At 43.5% G+C, this 23,292-nt stretch overlaps 1 protein-coding gene across 1 annotated transcript in view; it reads right to left on the reverse strand.

Annotated features, from left to right (window-relative positions):
* The window catches only part of Slc35d1 (solute carrier family 35 member D1), a 44,858-nt gene that overhangs the window by 9,036 nt on the left and 12,530 nt on the right, over positions 1-23,292 (reverse strand). The window contains exons 9-11 of the mRNA XM_021200655.2: positions 9,646-9,713; positions 8,627-8,705; positions 5,031-5,113 (exon numbers count right to left, since the gene is read on the reverse strand). Of these exons, the coding sequence (XP_021056314.1) occupies positions 5,031-5,113; positions 8,627-8,705; positions 9,646-9,713 (230 nt within the window). The remainder of the gene's footprint in view (positions 1-5,030; positions 5,114-8,626; positions 8,706-9,645; positions 9,714-23,292) is intronic.

A 23,292-nucleotide genomic window follows, 5' to 3' on the forward strand; every position in this document is an offset into this window, starting at 1 on the left:
GTGGGAGAGCCAGACTCAGAGTGAAATACTCTTGTCAAAACTCACAACATATACACTGGAACGAGTTACTGATTGTATTTAACTGTTTAATCACGTTACTCTATCCTGGGTGCCCATGAGACTATGGCATCTCTATTCTTCAGGTCTGGGCCATGGCCAGAGCCCAGATTTTCACTGCTCATTCCCCACCCTCCATGCTGCTGCTTTTTGGGGGAGGGGACCTTTTGCTGACCACTGAGGAAGTGGACTCTGGACACAAAGCAGACAGGCTCCTAACTGTGTGCTCTAATGAAAACATGAGCTCCTCCTTAACCACAGAATGCAAGCTGAGAGGCCCCTGAGAGGCTACTAAGCACGCCCATGCTTCCTGCACTTGAAGCAGGCCATGGAGGGGGACACTCCATTTTCCTCTGGGTTTAATATTTGAGATAGGGACATATGTGGCTAAGGCTGCTAACAACTTGCTATGTGACCTATCATGCCTGGCTCTTAAGTCCCCCCTCCTCCCTCTTCTTCTCCTCTTCCTCCTCCTCTTCTTCTTGGTTTTTAGTTTTTCAAGACAGGGTCTCTCTGTGCATCCCTGTGCTGTCCTGGAACTCACTCTGTAGACCACACGATCCTCAAAGTCACAGAGACACCTGCCTTTGCCTCCAGTGCTGGGATTAAAGGCATGTGCCACCATAGCCCAGCTAAGCTTTTCTTAATACAACAAAGGATGGAGGCAGGGTATAGGGGAGCCATACTTGTTCAGGCTTAATCACATATTCTTCAGGAATATAGTTCAGTTGGTGGTTTCCTTGTGCAGTCTGTTAAGAACTAACTGAAATAATTTCCAAACAAGCAAAATCTATTAAGTAGTCTTTGTAGCTTAGCTTTTGCATTAAAAAAGTTAATAATCACAATTTCATCTTTGCATGCTGACTAGTCAAAGAGAACAGCAACCATAAAGCAGCCTAGAAATAACAAAGACAATTTCATTTTTAAAGAAAAAGTGAATAATCTAAATATACTTTCCTTGCCAAAAGCTGTAATGAAAATAACATTTGAACAGGTGTTGGAATGCCTGGATTTGAATCCTATTGGATTCTGTCATTCTAACTCAGCAGCAAGTTAATTTCATCCCACATAAGAAAATGGGAACTCAGAAGCAACAGCAACTCACTCAAAGACAAACAAAAGCCAGCATCCGCTCTCATCCAAATAGAGCATACCACTTCACAGCCTTCAAGAGGCAATCTCCAGGTACCTCACTGCAGTTTGAGAGCATGGCCCAGTAGGTTCCTATCTTTGAATGTTTGGCTCCTAGCTGGTGGACTGCTGGAAAGGGTTAGGAGGTGTGCTCTTAGAGTAGGTGTGTCCTTGTTGGAGGAGGTATGTTGTGGACTTTGAGGTTTCAAAAGCCTGTCTGTCTGTCTGTCTGTCTGTCTCCCTCTGCTTGTGGATCAGAATGTAAAGCTCTGCACTACTTCTCCAACACCGAACCTGACCGTATGCAGCCAAGTGCCCTGCCACAAGTCCTCAATTAAGTGGTGGCTCCCCACAGCAATCGAACAGTGACTAAAACAACACATGCTCCACCAATTCCTCCTGCCAATTCCACCCTAAGTAGGTGGTCAATAAACATTAGGGGAAAGCCAATGGAGGATGATTAATCCATTACTATTATTAATTTCCATATTTATCCATAAAGCAAATAAGTATCATCATTTTTTTATACTTGAAGTGGAAAGTTAAGAAAATTATATCATTAGCTGCTAATTAAAAAGAAGATGGGCTGGTAAGATATTTCAGTCAGTCCAAGGGCTAGCCCCAGACCCAAGGGAAGGTGAATCCAAGGAAAGGAGAGAGCTGACTCTTTGGGCCTCCTCAGGTACCAAGATGACATACATACAGATGCAGGCACATACACAAAGTAAAAATAAATTCTAAAGTAATTCCTACACACAATGGAGACTGGTTTTCACCTGGAAGGGAAGAATTTCCAGCAATTAAGATGGCCCAGGATGGTGGGCAGAGTTAACAAGGAGGAAATTAAAGGATTTGCATGTGGGGAAAGTCAGCCAGCAGTGGCAAGCAGGCTACTAAAGAGACAAGACTAACATCAGGAGAGAGGTCTGGCCCAAAAATAAACTGGATAACACATAGGCATATAAGCAATACTTAAAACCACAAAATTCAAGGCCTAGAACTAAGAGAAGTCTTCCATACAATGTCAGCCAGCCCTTCACTGACAATGGCCAACGAGCTGAAAGAAAGGCGGTGAGGCTGGGAAGGAGCAGGCTGAGGCAGCCACTATGGAATCTGCGTGCACGTTCCTGCAAGAGCGACAGCTAGATCCACCGAGGACTCCTCGGAGCCTGGGCACACACCCAAAGAGCTCCCGTGCTACTATGGAGACATGTCTCATCCAAGTGCACTGCCACTCTAGTCACAATGGCTTGGACCTGGAACCAGCTTACATGTCTATCAGCTGTTGAATCATGGAAACCTGATAGGTCTAGACAACGAAGTCACACTCCGCTGTAAAGAAGAATGAAGTTATGAAATATGCATTTAAATGGGTGAAACTGGAAAAATATAGTAAGTGATGCAATCAGGCACAGAAAACATAGCACATGCTTCCTCACGTGTGGATTTGAGCTTCAAAGCTCTAATTCTGTGTGTTCCACTGTGTGTATGAAAATATACTGTGTGTATGAAAAGCTATATGGAAACTTACTAGCTTATAGCCAAATTTTAAAATGTACTTATTAAGAGAGAGAGCATTTCAAGGGAGGTTTTTCTGCCTGACTGGAAAAGCTGCTCGCAGAAACTTTTTATTAAACAAAAAGCCTAGTGTCAGATATGGGACACTTCCTTAAAAACAGCTGGACGGAGACCCCAAAGCCCCTTCAAAACCATACCAGCCCTCGCCACCCCTCTTAGTTGCCCCTCATAACTAAACAATAATCTCTATTGATGAAGATACCAGACCACCTGGATGCAAGATACAGACAAATCCAGCAGGAACTGAGCAGGAAGTGTCCTCTTCGCTCGTTAGCTTTCAGTCCTACACAGTACTAACTGTAAGCTACTGGGGACCAAAGGCATCAGGGTTCTATCAAGCTGTTCATCTTACAGTCTACCTGACCATCCTGCCAAGAGAGCCGTGCCCACTTGCACAACAGTGGCATTACTGTTATAATAGGGGTAATCAACTACCTCCCTGGTTGGATTTGAGACCCACTCCACAGGAGGGAATTCATGTTGTTATTGTAAACCTTGTCAAAAACTTATAGCAAACAAAATCACAGGGGAGAAGGATACACAATACTGCTGCTTAACAAATGAACTGGCATCAAGCTGCCTTCTAAATATTTATGTTTATAGCCACAGATAAACATTACGCCTTAATCAGAGAAGCCTTGTTCCAATGAGCAAAAGTGAAGGTGTAGAGACTCCATTCTGTAAAACATGATGGGAGTAGGTGGCTGATGACAGACAGGCTCTAAAGGAGATATTTCTCTTATCCCTCCAAGGCACAGGGACACTGAAGGAAAGCAGGATAAAAGAATGAAAGGGCCAGGAGGTTGTGACATGTCATCGCTCTTGGACAAGACACAACCAAGGCACTCATGAACTCACAGGCAGCTATGATTGCTTGCACTGGGTCTAGACAAGAATGGGTCTGTCAACAGTCAATGATGGATGGAGCTCAGGGGACCCCACCCTTCACTGCTTAACTATTTGCTACTGATAGATCTGGGGAGGGGGGGACCACCACCTTCACTTGTGTCCCCATTGACAACCCACCAGGAGAGTAGGTTATCCAGGGTGTCACTCTAGTGGGCTATCCTGGATTCCACTGCACTGGATTGTGCAGGGTGTCACTCTAGTGGGCTATCCTGGAATCCACTACACTGGATTATGCAGGGTGTCACTCTAGTGGGCTATCCTGGAATCCACTATACTGGATTATGCAGGGTGTCACTCTAGTGGGCTATCCTGGAGTCCACTGCACTGGATTATGCAGGGTTCCACTCTAGTGGGCTATCCTGGATTCCACTGTACTGGATTATGCAGGGTTCCACTCTAGTGGGCTATCCTGGAATCCACTGCACTGGATTATGCAGGGTGCCACTCTAGTGGGCTATCCTGGATTCCACTGCACTGGATTATGCAGGGTTCTACTCTAGTGGGCTATCCTGGATTCCACTGCACTGGATTATGCAGGGCTATCCAAGATTCCATTCTAGTGGGTTATCCAGGATTCTACTATGAATAGTACCAATCTGAAGTTCACAGAGACGGCACTGGATAAATTAAAGAGTCACAAAACAAAAAACAAAGTCATGATCTGGGAAGGGAATGGCAGTGGATAGCAATGGGGGTTATTAAGGCAAGGAGTGAGGACCCAGCATACATTATATTCTTATAAGAAATTGTTAAATAACAATTACTTTCCAAACAGTTTATTATTTTATGTGTATGAATGCTGTGCCTGTCTATTAACATGTATGACTGACGCTTGTGAAGTCTAGATGAGGACATCAGATCTCCTGGAAGTGGAATTACAGAAGGTGTGAGCTGCCATGTGGGTGCAGGAAATTGAACCTGGATCCTATGGAAGAGTAGCCAGTACTCTTTAACTGCTGAGCTATCTCCCCAGCCCCACAAAATTAATATTTTTAAAAGGCAGTGAGATATCTGCAGTCAGATACTTACAACAGTAATAGAACTGGTGGTTTTTAGCCCTGAATTTCTTGAGAGCATTACCTATCATAAAGTTTAATGAGTCTTCTTTGGCACAGGGGAGGGTGTGCAACCCCAAATCATATGCATGAATATGGAGCCATTGCCTTTGTTTCTTATACAACATTAGCTAGAGACATTAAAATATATTTAGTAAACTGTAGGCACTCCATAAATTTATTTTGTAAGTCAACAGATTTACAGTTGAATGACTAGCCTAATCCTATGCTATGACACTATTTGAGTACCTAAACAGCACTTGTCAGTACATGTATATTTAATTCAATATTTTTACTTACCTGATATTTAGGCCGATAAAATTTGTCCATGTGAAAATATAATCTCCACCAAAGACCATTCCAATATAAGTTATTAATATATTCTAAAAAGAAAAATAGTGATAGATGGTTATATAACTCTAAGTGAGCTTTTTATTTATTTTTTTTTATTTTTTATTTTTTTTAGATTTATTTATTTATTATATGTAAGTACACTGTAGCTGTCTTCAGACACTCCAGAAGAGGGAGTCAGATCTTGTTACAGATGGTTGTGAGCCACCATGTGGTTGCTGGGATTTGAACTCCAGACCTTCTGAAGAGCAGTCGGGTGCTCTTACCTACTGAGCCATCTCACCAGCCCTAAGTGAGCTTTTTTAAATATATGTGTATGAATACTCATGAGATTCAAGTACAAAATAAATCAGCATACAGTACCAACAAAGGCTATCATCTGAGTGTAGCAAGAGGAAGACCAGGAATAAGGGATCTCTAACATGAGCTCTCCCAACCTGTCTCTCTAAAGGACAGTCTCGTTCATGTACATGAAGACTACTACATATCATCAGCTTGCTCTGCCTCCTCGTGTGGGTGACATGACTTTCTCCCCATGGGAATAACTGCTGGCCTGTGAGGGAAGGGTAAAGAACAAGCATTTTCTTTTTAAAAATGAAAAGGAAACTAAGGTAACAGTGGTGCAGATCTTTAATTCCAGCAGTCAGGAGGCAGAGGCAGGTGGATCTCTGTGAGTTTGAAGCCAGCCTGTTCTATAAAATGAGTTTTAGGATAGACAGGGCTACACAGAGAAACCTTGCCTTGAACAACTCCCCTCAAAAAATTATGAAAAAAGAAGATGGAGAGTTGACTAACATATAATGTTTTTGGGGACTCTTCCTTGATATCTTTTTTTTTTTTCTTAAGATTTATTTATTTATTATATGTAAGTACACTGTAGCTGTCTTCAGACACTCCAGAAGAGGGCATCAGATTTCGTTACAGATGGTTGTGAACCACCATATGGTTGACTGGGATTTGAACTCAGGACCTTTGGAAGAGCAGTCGGTGCTCTTAACCACTGAGCCATCTCGCCAGCTTCCTTGATATCTTAAAAACAGAAGAGTTAGGGACAGGCACAGATACACACCTCTGATCCCAATACTCAGGAGATAGAGGCACAAAGATCTCTGTGAGTTTGAAGGCAGCCTGTTTACATAACTAGGCTCTAGAACAGACAGGACTACATTGAGAGACCTTATTTCAACAAAGCAAAGCAAAGCAAAGCAAAACAAAACAAAACATATAAGAAGTCATTTCAAAGTAACCTAAAATCACTTCTACTGGACCAGTGACATGGCTCAGCAGGTAACTTGTGACCTAAGTCCAGCTAAGAACCCGAGTCGGAGGAGAGAACTGACTTTCTCAAAAGTCCCATCTGACCTGCACGGGTGCCCTGCGGCAGACACACACAGGCACACACACACAATTTTACAAGTCACTTCTACTACGTAGTCCCTATTGGTGATGACACCAGCACTTTGGATATAGGACTTGGAGGATCTGAGCTGAATCCAACTTGAAAGTCTTACCTCTGAGAACTAGCTTTCACAGTACCAGAAGATGCTATGCAAGCTTCCAAAAGAGGGAAGCAAACAACAAACCAGCAGCTATCTAATTGTACTTATAGCCCACTTAATGGGAGAGAAACCATGCCTGGTACTGGGAACCTAGCCAACTACCCAGGGCCAGTGAAGCCATGGATCTTAGAGGGAGCCTACTACTGCCACTTTACTAGGCCAGCCTAATTCCCAACTACACTCACACTCATGGGTCACACTCACCCCTCATCAAAGACACGTCTCTTTGCAACTGATAAAGACCATGCAGAGAATAACTGATTGTGAGGCGACTAGCCACACTTGGTAAATACACAACGTAATTCCTGCACCTAAGGCACGGGGAACACTGTAGGAGGAGGGCAAAAGGATTGTAAGAGCCAGAGGATCAGGAAATCCTCTGTGGGACTGTGTCTCCTAGAGAGACAGGGAAGCTTTGCTTATGATACCTTGCCTAAACAAGCCCTGACCGAGGACAACAACTACAACAAACACACAAACACGCTAATGTGGAATAGGGAAATCTTACGGGCCCCTATCACTACACAAAGAACTAAAGGCAACCAAAAGTGAGTATTTCCACAGATGAATCCCCCAATTTATTATCCAATACCAAGTGGCCAGACCTGGAATCATATACATATAAGTAACATTAAACAGACTGGTAAAGTTGTATTTATAGATTTTTTTTGTATATGTGTGTGTTTATATAAAACAATAACAAAGAAAAAGAGGCCGTTGGTACATTAGTTTGAGAGGGTACAGGAAGGGATTGAGGAAAGACAGGGAAAGATCAAAATGCTGAATTATACTTTAATTTCAAAAGAACCAAAAAGTAAATTTAAAAATAAAAGGCAAAAAATTTTTTTTTAATTCTCTTTTCTGATTCCCAAGTACAAATATATTCTGGCTCCTTAAGTATTCTCAGACTACAAAAGCAGAATACAGCTTTCTGATATCTCCCCAATGTCCTTCCTTTCACATCCATCCCCTACCTCCCCACTTCCTCCCCTTCCTGGCAAGCAAACTCCCTGAGCTGTGACTGCCACGTCTTAGACCACGGACTCTCCTCCATGAGCCTGTGAGACAAAACTGAGGATGTGTGTCCAAGGCCAGGATTGGGGTGCAGCTCAGTGCTAGAGCACTTGCCTGGCATATGCAGACCCCTGGATTAAACCAAACTTAAAACTGTCTTTGTAATGAAGTGCCCTTTGGGAGGGGATTCAGAAATAATCCGCACTTTCTAATGATGGTCACACGGAGCAGACATTCTTATTGTTTGAGTGGAAAGACAAAACTAAGTGTAAAGTAAACAAGGTTATCAGGTATCTTAGAATGGAATGTGATAGGACCTCTCACTGGATGAAGTGACTGATATGCATAGCGTGCACAGGGAACAGAAGGGGACAGAGAATCCAGTCCTCACAAATTAGGAAACAAACAAGGACACAGCAAATTATGTTGAGCAATCTCTTCCCCACAGAAATTGCTGGGAAGTACCAAAAAGCATCATATTAACTCAAAGCTAAGACTGCAACCCCCACTTTTTATGCAGCTAAGGGTCTAAGCGTTGCTTTTCAGGATGTGATTTGGTATACCCAGGGCAGGGCTAAGAATCTCTATTTGTAACTAGCTACTCTAAGTGACTTTCCTACCATACTGAAGGAACATGGAATCCAATCTAAGGTTTTGTGAGGCTGAGATCCTTACGTGGAAGCTTAAGACAACTTGGGAAAATGATGGTTGATTTCTGAAAGCTGTATCAACACTATTTCAGAAGGTCCACTGTGGCTCACAAGACTGTGGCTAGTCAAGATAGGAAAAATCCCATATTTTACTTGTAAGACCAAACAGCAGACAGTAGCAAAAACAACAGTGAACTAACCAATCATTTACTCCTCCCTTGAGATTAAAATGAAACCAACTGGCCCCGGACTTTTAATTTAGAGGAACAACTTTTAAATAAAGCAAATTCCAAGAAGAAACAGTATTGCTATTTCATCTCACCTTAATGCATCCAACTATCGTTGTGGTAAGAGCAGAGTTATACTGAGTACAGAGTACTGTAGCATACATCAAGATGAACCTAGGGCAGAGAAGGGAAGGCTGTTATGGTGAGAGCTTGCTGTCCCCCAGTCACTCACTAAGAGAAGACCCAGTGAAGGCCACGTGGGCTCTGAGCAACTGAGAGCGTCTCATGCCTCTCTATAGATGCAGGGTTTGAAACTGCACTCAAGAGAAACACGCGTCTCAGTTCTGTCTAGAGGTACCAAAACCATGAGCAGCTCATTCACAACGACGAGGGCTCTTTAAAGAACACCCTTCTTGCTAACTCATGCAAGGCAGACAGAATGCTCAGGGCTCCTAGGCCCCTGTCATCTGGGATAAAGTGACCCATGGCCAGGATGAAGACAAGAGAGCTTCTTAATAATGGAAGAAAACAAAATGAGAATGTAAGAGGAGATGGCAGGTCTGCTCAGCAGCTATTCCACAATGTGTCTAGTGCCCCGATCACGGAGGCTTCTGAAGCCCTGTCTCCTGTGTGCATGTCCAGAGATGAGCTGCAACCAAAGAGACCAGCTAAAGAAAACACAGCGGGAACTACCAAGACCTTCTCCCCTTCCACACAGAAGTCAAGCAGCCCCAAATTGAGATCCCACCACTGCCAGCCAGTAAGCAAACTAGGATAATTAAGCTCAGAGCCTGCTTTCTTGTATGTGAGAGTCAGTGATGGGTGTCAGATGTCAATGTTGAGGAAAATGAAATGACATAAATGGAAATATAGTGGCTGTTATCACACAGCGGGATGATAGATAAATATCCCTTTCATCTCTCCATCCATCTGGGTGTGGCTTGGCATCAGTTTAGCATATTCCCAGGGGGATACAAAGCTACCAGGATCTAGAAGGTAACGCACTCAGGAAACTGAACAAGACACTCAGAAACAAGGGAGGAGAACTCTAGAGCAAATTTCTGATACCTACTTCTCCAGGAAATGATCTGATAAGAATGTATTAAAGGCTTACCCCATCACACAGGAGAGGGTGAACTGCAGCAGGAACAGGGTGTCGGCCCAGCCCTCAAACTCCATTGCCTGTAACACACAAGAAAGCAGTGGGTTCAGAGCAGGCCCTCCAAACAGCTCTCATTCATTCCCTGAAGTCCCTGTGTGCAGCTGTCCCCTCCCTGCTACACCACTCCAAGGCCTAAGAGTGATACTCAAGAGTTTCAAATGTTGGGGACAGAGAGAACACTTTCTTTAAGGGTGTGGCCACTGATGGATAGTCCCACACCTATGAGTATATGGGCAAGATAAAGTGGACTGGGTCAGTTATTTCTAAAAAAGGCAGGGAATATGAGCTTAGGGAAGGGCTTGGAGCGATGGTCTAATGATAAAGAACAGTTGTTTGGTCTTCTAGAGTACCTGAGTTTGATTGCCTTCATGGAATCTGGCACTCTCGTCTAGCCACTATGAGTATTTCCCACACATGGTACACACACACACACACACACACACACACACACACACCCATGAATAAGGCTAAATAAATTTGTAAAAAAAGAAATTAGGAGTGGGGTGTGGAAGGGAAGAGTGGGTGAAAATAATCAATATATGAAACTCTATAAACATTAATTAAAATAGTATATTATAAAATAGAATTGCAGATATATGTACTTGAATCAATTTTCAGATCTGGCCCTTTCCAAACTGAAATGTAGAAGAGACTTTTAACTTCCCTATCCTGCTACTAAAGAAAATGATCTTTCCTTAAAGATACTAGTCACACCTAAGTGAGCCATCTTTGCAGGTGGCTGTCAATCAAAGGCTTTCTGACCCCATTGTAGTTCACAGAACCTCAAGCACAGCCTTAAGTTGAATGTGTAGCAGAAGCCAATCTGAAGAAAACGAGTCAATTAATTTTCTCCTCCTTGGAAGCTGTTGTTCTGTTGTTTTTGTTGGTTGTTTTAAGCCAAATTTTAAGAACCCAAGAAAAGAGTGCAGGGTCATATTCCATGAGAGGAGGGTTAAGTAAATGTGAAAAACATTTCAGCTTTCATCTCTGCGCCAACCTGTCCTGCTCCAGCTTTCCCTGTATCCAACTAAACTCCAGTTTGTGGGGTTTCCTGCTCACAAAACACAAGATGAAGTTTCATCTCCGGCAGCCTTGGCCTGGAATGCCTTTCCTGTCCACCATGACTCCTGTTCACCCATCAGGCTAAACTCTGGGCTCCTTCACAAGGCTGCCACTGACCAAACACTTGGATGGTCCTCAGTATTTCTCTCTGGCTCTGACCTCCCAACTGTCTTTCTGCACCATGTCTACAGACTGCGAGCTACACAGGAAGACCCATTTATGCAACCACACCCCTCGCACTGCAGTTACCCAGCTTGCTCATGATTCTCTCTTTTTGAGGTATATCATATAAAAAGAAAAGCTTCCAATATGAAATGATAACAACAATAATCAAGACATGTAAAGTACATAATCACTATAACAAATAAGATAAGACAACTCTATATGCCACCTAAACCTGCCCTGCTCATCACAATCAAATAAGGGCCCTTATTTCTAGCTCTGGACACCTCTGAAGTATTTCTGCTAGCATAACAGGCCTGGCAGAAAGATATTCTAAAGGCACACTGTGTCTCTCAATCTGACTATTGGACTATTAAGACAATGGGCCCTAAAGAAATTGAAATGTCCGCAAGAATCTCATGCTGGGTCTGATTCCCAGCACCCACAAGGTGGCTTACAAGCCCCTGTAACTCCAGTGCCAAGGGATCTATCGCCCTCTACTGGCTGACGCTCAGTACTGCTAGGACAGCTTTGCTGTCTAACAACTTCAAGTCCAACAACTATAGTGCAAACTCTCCTGAGTCTTTCTCCTTGTGCTGGCATAACTGACTAATCTGGGTCCTACAAAGCTTGTCATGGCCTCATCCATCTTGTCAGTGAGAGCAGTATTCCACCCTGAGACTACAACACAGGTTGTTGAATCACGTTCAAGGGACTTCCATTTGCACTGTTCCCACATAATTTGTTCTTTAAAATAAAGCTGCCGTGAACTTCTGTGGCCACATTCCCATTTATCCCATGGAACACTTGGACCTTGAGACTGATGGTTTATCTTTATTTTCTAAGAAACTGCCAAACTGTTTTCTAAAGTGCTGCACTTCTTTACACCCTCCCCAGCATTGTTTGAGATTCGCACTGCTCCGCATTCTGACACACTTACAACTGCTTGGGGCCAATCTACCAAGCAGTAAGTGGTCTCTTGCAATCTTAGTTTGTATTTCTCTATTGACTAACAAGTGAGTATTTCTAACACACTTACTTAATGTCAGTATTTCTTTTATGAAACATCTGTCCAAGTATTTTGCTCTGTGAGAGACATGTCCATGCCTGAGTGTCCAGCTGCACAGTCTGTATATGCACACTTGGCCATGCAGAGGCCAGAGCAAGGCCTCAGAAGTCACGTTCTCACTCCCCAGCTTACCGCTGGGAAACAGGGTCTCTCAAGGAACCCTGGAAGCTCCGGGTTTAGCCAGGCTGCCTGGCCAATGAGCTCCACGTGTCTCCCTCCTTCAGGCTGGGCTTTAGTATACACAGCTCTGCCTGTTGCTATTGTTATTTTGTTTTGTACGTGGATGCTGGGGATCCAAAATCAGATTCTTACCCACTGAGCCATCTCCCAAGCCCTTCTAAAAATTGTATTAACTTATTTGGGAGAAGTGAATACACATGCCATGTGTTGGGGTCAGAAGAAAATTTAGGAAAGTTGTTGGTTCCCACATCTACTATATGGGTTCCAGGGATCAAACTCAGGTCATTGGCCTTGGTGGCAAGGACCTTTACCCTCTAAGCCATCTCTCTGGCCCCTCCAAAATCTTGTCTTCCCATGAGTGGTTTCTACAAGTTCTCAGATACAGTCCTTAGTTATAATAAGTCCCACACACAAGCACATGAACCATCTGTGAGGGAGGCGGCGTCAGCATTACACCTGAGCCCCTTCTCTCGGCTCTAACTGTGGGTGTGCCATTCTGACATCGTGGGGCACTGTGCTAAGGACAGTTTATTCATGTTTGCTACTGGTGAAAGTAAACCAAAACAGTTAAAGTACTGCCTGGAACTTATGGGGGGGGGCTTCTGCCACATCATGCTATTTGGCTGTCAGAATACTTGTGAGAGACGGAGAATAAAGGTCTTATTATCCCCACAAGACAACACTCAACAAACAGCAGGTCACTGAACTACTAATAGATAGGCCTGAGTATGCAAACTCCAAGTCTTAAGGCTCTCTTTATATAGAACACTAGATTGTGTTCCAGCACTGAATAGTCAAAGGTGACAAAGAAATCTCCTGGGATCCCTGTTCCTTTCCCTAAGTATTTGGCTTGTCCCTGAAGAAAGTTAGTCAGCCTGCTGTATTCTGGCTTTTGCCCAGGAATAGATCTTTGGCTGTAACTATGACAAGAAGCAGCCACTTGAAAACACAACTGCAAGATAAATATGACCCAAGCAGTCCCTACAACATGCAAGAGCCTGCTCCCTCTGCCACTGGAGGGCACTGGAGTGGACAGAATGAAGGAAGGCGGGAAAGAAGGAGAGAAGGAAGGAGGGAAGGAAAGAGGGAAGGGAGGGAGGGCAATAAAAGCTACTCCTTACTAAGTGTCTCAACTATGCACTGAACTCAGAAGCACACAATTATCCTGCTCGTAGGTGTGTGTCCTGCCCTACAACCTAGTCATCCCAGCTACACTGAGCAAGAAAGAAAACCAGGAAACTGAGACACTAGAAAGGGAAAGAAGCCATTATGGTTTGCTCTACATTTGCTGCTGTTTAAGAGTCAAAGCTTTCAACACAGCTGCTAAGATGCTAAAACCCTCTTATCTCCAACACAGGTTTTGACAACAAATGGACTGTGCTTGCTTTGGGCCAGCATGCATGTAATCTTTGTGTTTGTCCACATTCGCTCTCCTCCCTCAAGTAAACTGGAACAAGGTCCCTCCAAACCACTTTATACTTTTGTTTGTAAAAGATAATCCAAGAGAAATGAGCCAGCTCACGTGTTTTTCACTTTTTTGACTGAGTCTACTATGCGCCCTGACTAGTCTACAACTCTGTGTAGGACAGGCTCATCTCGAACTCAGAGATCTGCCTTTCTCTGTTTCCCAAGTGCTGGGATTAAGGGCATGGATCATCACTGTCACCTAATTTTTTACTTCATTTTTAAAAATTAATTTGTAAATGCTGCTTAATCTTATCAAGGACAATTCCTGGAAGAAAGTTGTCTGTGAAGGGTGATCTACTGACTAGAACTTCTGAGCAGCTGGAATGGCTGGGAGGTTGCAGGTCCAGAGGCCTTACCTTACCTCAGGCTGGCTTTATACCAGGAATAGCCATTCTTTGTCCAGCTCTACGGAGGAACTAACATCATATGTCTACCAAATAACAACATTTTGGAATCTATTATTGTAGCAGACTACTAGCTTCCACCAACACAAAAGCTAAAGTATCATGAGATAAACTGTGAGCCTCCCCCATCTTCTTGGAATGCCTCTCTGATGTGCCCACCATAATAAATTTAAACTTGCCTTAATTTATGACTTCCTTTTTTTCATAAAACCATAATACTTCATGACACTTCCACACTGGAAGATTATTATTTGGAGTCACATAAATATGTATTCCTGGGCCATGGTCACTGAAATTTGGCTCTAGAATAAAGTACCTTTCATTTGCTGTAAGGTAAGAGCTTGTTTTTGTACCAACAATCTTCAAACATGATAAACTACATCCTTTGAGAAATGTAACTTCTAGAGTCCCAAAATTATTTATACATACATACACACACACACACACACACACACACACACACACACANACACACACATATATATATATATATATATATATATATTCTACTATATATATTCTACTATATATATAGTCTACTATATATTCATATATATATATATATATATATATATATATATATATATATATATTCTACTGTTGATGGCTGTTATCTCTCTTCCTCTGGGTTCTCTTTATAAACTCACTAAATATAAATGTACATTATACTGCTAAACAGATTGTCACGTGCTGTGTGTGTAAGCTTGTTAAAGCAGACCCTGGAAGCTAAGGAGCCTCTCCTTTTCCAGACTGGAGCATGTTTCCCTCAAGTGTGTTCCAGAGCCTGTTGCGCAGAGTCGGGCTGGCCCCTAGCTCTGTACCAAGGAGAGGAAAGAAAATGAAGCAGCCCAAGAGTAAAACCTGTATCCTTGCAAGCAGCTTCAAGGTGAGCCATTTCCCACAAAGATCACTATTGTTTATCTCACGATATCAAACACAGAACAAAGGCTCATCTGGCTTTCTCTCCTGCCAGTTGGGCCCTTCGGTGATGGACTGCTGAACTGTTCAAGTCTGGAAAAGGCCATGTTTCTGCCAAAGTTGCAGGCCTATCAGCCACCTGTCTTGGTTCAAACTGACCAACTCTCACTTAGAGGAATTTAGGGAAAAGAAGACCCCTCAAAGATCCTTAAAAACTGGAGTCTCAAGAAAGGCTGGATCTCCAGGTCAGAGTCCTCCCTCTGCTGTGGAGAGGATCTTTCTCTGTGTTCCTCGGTGCATTTCCTCAACCCCAATGGAGCCTTTCTTCACAGACTGATCTGCCTGCTGTGTGAGATTTCTCCCCCTGCGACATGTTGCACTTGAGTTTCTTCTGCCTTTTAATTCTGGCAGAGAAAATTAACCTGATCAAGACCCCTAGACAGTGACGCATCCCTGGAGAAAAACTCAATCAGGAACTCCAGTGAACTGCCTCAGTTTCCCCGACCATTTCTGCTGGATGTTTACAAACCCTCAATTTCTGTCTCAATCAGGCTGCTCCAGTGTCTCTGCTGGACACTGAGAGCACCTGGTTCAGTGATTTGCTTCCTGTCGCCTCTCCTATCTGCTACTCACTATTGAGTCTTTTACTTTTGCTTGCTATATTTTATAAACTGACCATTCACAACTGAAGCACTACTATAATAGATATTCTCCAGAGAGCTTGGAACAAACACTAATTTGTTCCATCCTCTGAAATTCTTTTTCCTTTTCCTTTGTGCTTAGTCTTGACCTAAATGAGGTCCTGAATGGTGGAACTTCTCAGACTACTTGTCTCCTCCCTCTGTACTAGCACACACTATTGGGAAAACAACGTATCTTATTTTCTCCTTTATGCCTCTATACAGAAACTGTTACTAGATCAACAAGTTAAAAGTAGTTCAGGCGGAGGTGTACCTCAATGGCAGACCACTTGCCTAGCAACATGAGATCATGGGTTCAAGCCCCATCCATCAAAAGAGCAGAAATTCAACTTGTAACTCTGCAATTATCTTTCTGGAGGCCATGAAAATGTTACTGACTTCTGTATTACAGAAGTAGGAAAAGCCCATTCCAGCTGCCTCTTGTTAGGACCAACAGAGACCGGAACAGCACTTTAAATATGTCCGCAGTGTACAGACGGAGATGCTGTTCTCTTGAGCTCCTCTCTCAGCGGTCAGTTGGTGTACAAACTTTTATTCTTCCTAAAAGTAGGAAGTACAGATGGCACAGTGATTATGAACTTAGTCACTCAGGTGAAAAAAAGGGTTTTAAACAAAACAAAGCCTCTACGTCTTGAGAACGCTGGTGAAGAGCATTATGAAGAGGGTGGCCTGCCTGGTCATGCCATGTGTGGCACACAACTGACTAGGAGCTATGCACACACAGGTCTGCAGGCTTCAGTCTGCTCAGTGGCAGCTGGTATTACAGATTATACACGATGCTTCCTTAAGTGTCGTTCTGCTTTGAAGCAAGTTTCCGGTTCTATAAGGGCTGCTGGCCCAGTGCATGACCACAGGTCATTCAGACTTCCAAAACCAGGACTATCTATCACACTCAAAAAGCAAAGTGCAAACAAAGTAACCACTTCTAGAAATCAGGCACACTTGATTTGGATGAGACATTTTTGTTTTGTTTTTTGTAATAAGTTTTTTGGTCAAATAAAAATATTTGAAAAAAAAAAACTTTGTTCTTTAGTTGCCTGGGTTATTTAAACTGGCAGAAAAGGGAGTGTCTATGAAGATACCATCATGAGCCCTATGCAATATGACCCCCTGCACAAAGTCACGCCAGCAAGAGTAGTCACTATTCCAGCAGGCAACACTAACTGAGAGAGACAGAGACACAGAAAGAGAGAGAGAGAGACAGACAGACAGACACACACACACATACACACACACAGAGACAGAGACACAGAGAGACAGAGACAGACAAACAGACAGACAGACAGAGAGGGAAAGGAGAGAACATGATGCTGGAAAGAGAGCATGTTAAGGAGTTTTCATAGGGAGTGAGGGGGAGTGGGGAATAGATATGATCAACATACATTGTATATACATTTTGAAACAGTCATTGAATAAGTGAAATACATAAATACACACTATATATTTAAGGAAGAATAACAATAATAATATGGTGTCACTTTGAAAACTACTGAGGAAAAAGCTTGAGTCCTTACCCAGCAGTAAACTGCCAGGAAACTTGCCAAGGCAGAAGGACACTAGCAGGACAAATGATCTCCACACTTCTCTTCCTACCTGAGGAAAGGTAGGCCAAGGGCAGTGGCCTGGGCTACCATCGTACTCCACGCCACACTCTATAACCAGCTGCCCCCTTTCTCCCTCTGCAGCCTGCTCCTGCCTCAGATAGGAAACTAGCTCCCAGACAGTTTCACTACTTTCCTCTCTGCTCTCAGGGCTCTAACCGTGTATGTGGTAACAAATCACACCCCACCTAACCTACCGAGTCACTGCTCCTATTTCTAAAAGGAACACCCACTGATATAGCTGACTCCTGTGAGGATCTGCCAGTGCCTGGCAAATACAGAAGTGAATGCTCACAGTCATCCATTGGACAGAGCACAAGGTCCCCAATGAAGGAGCCAGAGAGCCAGGGAGCTGAAGCCCCATAGAAGGAACATCAATATGAACTAACCAATACCCCCAGAGCTCCTTAGAACTATACCACCAATCAAAGAAAACACATGGTGGAACTTGTGGCTCTATCTATATATGTAGCAGAGGATGGCCTAGTCGGTCATCAATGGGAGGAGAGGCCCTTTGGTCCTGTGAAGGTTCTATGCCCCAGTATAGGGGAATGCCAGGACCAGGAATGGGAGTGGGTGGGTTGGGGAGTGGGGGGTGGGGGAATTTTTGGAGGGAAAACTAGGAAAGGGGGTAACATTTGAAATGTAAATAAAGAAAATATCTAATAAAAAATATAAATAAATAAATAAATGGAGCACCCTCAAAGACAAAGACAGCTAAAGAATATGCAAACTGAGAAAGACCCATCCATATGTAGGTAAAGAATTCCTGATTCAACACACTTGTCTTACAAGAACACCAAAGCCTAAAAGTAAGAGATGTGTCTCCATGTATGTGGAAGAGAAGTGTCTCCATGTACGTGGAAGAAATACTATAGGGTCTCAAAAAAGTCAGCCTGTGTGGCTCACAGCCTGTGAGCCTGGAGGGGGGAGGGGGGAACCTCAGTAAGTCGGGCTAGAGAGATGGCTCAGGGGTTAAGAGCACTGAGTATTCTTCCAGAGATCCTGAGCTCAATTCCTAGCAACCACATGGTGGCTCACAACCAGCTGCAACAGGGATCCAATGTCCTCTTCTGATGTGTCTCATAGTGTACTCACATAAATAAAATAAACAAATCTTAAAAAACAATCAGTAAGTCTTAACAGACTAAGTAAGGAGCCTAAAAGGCTTCAATCCTAAGCCTTGAAAGTAATGCTTAGTAATTACTTAGACCTGGACAGCAACTTTCCTTGAACTGAGCCAGGCTACTCAAGTGTAGCACAGAGAAGACATCAGTCAATGCACTGGGCGACCTACCAGTGGCCTAGTGAGGTTCACAGCAGGGGCTGTTCTTGCATAGGTATCAGAGAACACCCAGCAGTGCTGCCAGGAGGCTAGCAAGTCTTGCCACAAGGTCTTGCCTTGTGCTGCCGCAACCCCTTTGGGGGGCAGCAGTTGGGGGCATGAGCACACCTATCCTGACATTTTGGAAAGGCGCTAGTCAAATGACACCCACTCTATTTTACCTATGTTATTAAGATTTTTTTTTTTATTATCAGGAAAACAATTTCTGTATACTGCACAAACTTTTGGTGTTTTGAGACAGGGTTTCATATAGTACAGGCTAGTCTCAAATTCGCTATGTAGCCAAGGATGTGCTTGAACTCCTGGGCCTGGGTTGGTTCTGCCCTCAATGTCAGGCCCACCCTCTTGCCTCAGCCTCACAAGTTCTGAGATTATAGATGCAAACCAAGCCTGGCTAGGTTTTGGTTTCGGTTTTGGTTTTGAACTTTTTATGGATTCCTTGTGAATTTCACATCATGCACTCCAATCCCACTCATCTTTCCCTCCCTCCATTTCCTCCCTCCATCCTTGCAACCTCCCTCCCAAAGGAAAACAAAAAATTAAAAAAGAAATCATCTTGTCATGGCGGTGTGGTGTGTCATGGCCTGTCCCACAGAATATATACCCTTTGCCCAAATAGCTTTACTTGCAAATGTTCGTTGCAATGAGTCACTGGTCTGGTTCAAGGCCCCAGGCTTCTGCTGCATCATCAATCCTGGATAATTACAGGGCTCCTCTCAGATATCCTATTATTGCCCTGTGTAATGGAGATCCTTTGGCTTTGGATCTGCAGGAGTGGCCCTTTCACAAGCTCCAGCAGTTCACAGATGGGGTAGATGTTGGGGTGGGCCAACTCAAAGCCCTGGATCTGTGCATGCTTGGATGGTAGCTGAGTTGGTTAGCCTGCCAGCTTTCCTGAGCAGGAGCCACCAGGGCTAACTCTACCATCCTCCTGAGTGCTGTAGTAGCAAGGGGTGGGGCTAGCTCTACCATACCACCCCAGCCAGTGGTGGACTAGTTCTCAGTTCTCTATACACATTCCACCAGGGCCAGCTCTACCATGATGCCCAGCTTTCCCAAGCGCTGCAGCCATCGAGGAGTGAAGCCAGTTCATCCACACCCATGACACCAGGGCCAGCTCTACTCTGCTTCTCAGGTATATTTCTCTGCTGGCTGTATTTTTTAATGAGTATTTTTGTAAGATGCATCTTTTCAAAAACTAATTGCTAAAGTATATTAGTCCTTACCTCTCTAGTAACCCCAAGATTTTGTAAGAAAGGAGGAGGGAGGAAGGGGAGAAAGGAGGGACAGGACCCCACAGAGTCGAGTCTCACTTCTCCGACTGCTCTGGCCAACACTTAGGCCGCGTGCTCCCTGGGATGAGTTTCCAGATGGACTCTGTGCTGTCGTTTATAGAGGACGCTGGGGGTCTGAGCCTCTAATTCTTAAGGTCTCCACTCACAGCATCATCTACTGTGTCCAATTCCTGCCCTCTAGGGAATGGACCTCTCAGAGCCCACATGCTAGATTTCTTAATGAAAACCCAAGTTTCCCTGCTTGATCTAATTTTGCTTCAGTTTGTATCCTGGGACAAAAACTGTTAAGTATGAATAATAGTAATTTGGTTTATCCCACCTTCCCCAGTCATTTTTAAATTTAGGATCCATCATAGAATACTTGACCTTTTCCTTACTGTTCAATTTATATAGTTTTAAATACTTTTGCATGGTTCCACAGTAGAAAAAAAATATACTTACCCTGCTCCCATGGACATGAATAAAAACTTTTTGGATACTTTATTGGTTTCTATTTTTCCATAGTTCCTTTATTTAAATAGCCAAAGAAAATGTGGCCATTCCTGCACTGCTTGGCTCTGGGGTCGAGCAGTTGTCAGCCCTGACTACATGGGCAGAGGGCTCACACCAGCATGCCTTTGCTCCAGAAAGCATCGAACCTTGTGAACATTTGATCTGCCTGACTCATTTTGCATGTGTCAAAGCAAGAGTGCAAGCAAAGAGGAGACCTACCCAGAGTCGGGCAAGGATCAGCAAGGAGACCGGAGGCTGCCAGTCTTCTGCATTTCCCAAGTTTCTCTGCAGGGCACCATTTACGTCAAATGGTTTTTTCCTACCAGCAGAGGAAACTCCAGAAGCCTGTGTCTCCATCTCAGACCATCTCAGACTGGAGCAGGGAGCAGGACAGTGGGGAGAATGAGAGCACTAGTCTTAGAACAAGGACTGGCAGGGCGTGGTGGCGCACGCCTTTAATCCCAGCACTCAGGAGGCAGNGNCAGGTGGATTTCTGAGTTCGAGGCCAACCTGGTCTACAAAGTGAGTTCCAGGACAGCCAGTGCTATACAGAGAGACCCTGTCTCGTAAAACCAAAAAAAAAAAAAAAAAGAACAAAGACTGGATCCTCTTTGGCTCTAATCTCCTTGTTCAGGAAAAGCAAGGCTTCCCTAGGTCTCTGGCTTCTCAGCTGCCCATGTTCTAACCATGGATCTCCTCCTGCAGGCAGCCTGAGCTCATGTAAGTTCTACCTGGAATCCATCTTTAGGCTCCTCCCCACCTTACTAAGGGTCTCCCATATCTTGGTTTTTACTAATTTAGACAGTGCTAAGCACTTTCTCCTCAAAGCTTAGAACCTACTTTTGCGTCGGCCCAAGTTACTCTCCAGAGACACACAAATTGTTTCCTCATTCACTCAGATGAGCCTTATAAAGCGACTTTCCTCAGCTGCATTTTTCATCATTCCCTCTTTGATCCATCTCTCTTCACAGCTCTTACTACATGATTCTTGTACAATCTGTCTCACCTACTAGAGTCAAGTCTCCATTTAAGCAGGAATATGGTCTTCCTTTTCAGAGACACACTCAGCACATAAACATTGATTGTCATAAAACGACAATGCTCTGGCTGTGAACCAATAAGGGCAAAGACATGACACACACTCTGCTCTCGCTCATTTGCTCACCAGCACTGATGCTTCTGACACTGTCCTGGAAGAAGGTGCTGCCTGGAAATCCCAAATGGAGCAGACCTTCCAGCAGGTGCAGCAGATGGCCATGGGAGATTCATGCACTCAGGCACAGAAGCCAGGGCTCTGCAGGCACCAGAAAGATTCCGCTCTAAACACCACCACTGTGCAACCTGGAGACTCACCCTATCGTCTGTAGAAAGGGTAACAATCCTCCTCAGGGTATATATCAAGGATCGAGGAAAATGATTTATGTTGAAGCATCTTGTAAGCCACAATGCACCATACCCTACAGGTAAAGTATGACTTCTAGGCACAAGGTTCAAACAGTTTACTTGCAAACAGGCTTAAAGTACCTTACACACGAAGTGTCTATCCTATAGAAAGTGGGCATACATATACACATTTGTTCACAAACACATATATGAAAAGCATGCCCATAAAAGACACAAACTGACAATAAGCTCAACTTTCTACACACCTAAATCTGCCACATACCCCAAAATTTACTGTGGACCCATTTAAACAAGGTTTGTGACAAATGTGATTGATAATGTGACAATAAATGTATCATAGTATACTATGGGTCATAAGGATACCTTAGGTCAGCTTGGCTCCACCACCAATCACTGTTCTAACAGAAGCCTCCAAACAGGTAAGCATTTCTTGTTGCATTTGGTAGATAAGAAAATCAAGAACCAGTCAGGTGTGGTTTTACACACCCACAATCTTCAGAGGTAGAGGCAAGAGGACTGTTCTAAGTGCAAGGCCAGCCTGACATACAGACAAGTTCTAGGCCATCCAGGCCTACCTATGAAGACAAGGAGGGGCGGTGGCTGCTGAGGGAAGTAGGCTAAGATCTAGCTTTACCTAAATAGTAAACACTGCTGTGCTGCTCACACTAATTCCTCCTAAGCTGAACACATACGAGATTTTCTGACAGGCAAGCACTTTGGTGCTAGATCCTACACCATCCAGGATTCATACCAGATACCATCCCTGTGCAGCAAATGTTAAGTTATATTTCTTATACATTTTAAAGAGAAATTAACACAGAATCCTTTTAATATAGGGAAGATGCTCAGAAATAAAATGCAATAATGACTTGTCTCATAAATACAAGACTTAAGATTTAAGACTATAAAGTTAGGATCACATACTAAACTTCAAATTTAATTCATACCACACACCATTACAAATTGTCACTCACTGCAACACAGTGAGACACATAACACTTAACTACATGACAATGTCTACAGCAAGAATAGCTGGGAAGCAGAGTGTTGCAGGAAACAGCATGGCTAGTGCCCATTTGCACCTAATAAATGTTTCATAAGAGCTGTCACTGAGAGTAAAACCAAACTAACACATCAATGCAGAACACAGTGTGTGGGGGGGTGGGGGTGGGGAGTCGACTACAAATCAGTGAGCTCAGCTTCTATACTCAACTTCATTATCCCAATTTGAAAACAGTCAAAATCAGTGTCCTAAAATATATGTTCTTGACCTGTATCTGACAGTGTCATTAAAAAAATAAAACAATAAAAAGAGAATACAAAAGTACTCTCCTGAAATACAGAAGACAGAAGAGTAAGAGGAAAAAAGCTAATCCCATTTTAGATGGTAAAGGAACTCTTCATGCCATGAATGTTTAGCTATATTAGGACATTCAAATTACATGTAAACTACTGAACTTTTATTTTGGGGGGTCTTTCTCTTTTCTCCTCTCTTCCCC

Source organism: Mus pahari, chromosome 6, assembly GCF_900095145.1.
Source record: "Mus pahari chromosome 6, PAHARI_EIJ_v1.1, whole genome shotgun sequence".
Taxonomy (NCBI): Eukaryota; Metazoa; Chordata; class Mammalia; order Rodentia; family Muridae; genus Mus; species Mus pahari.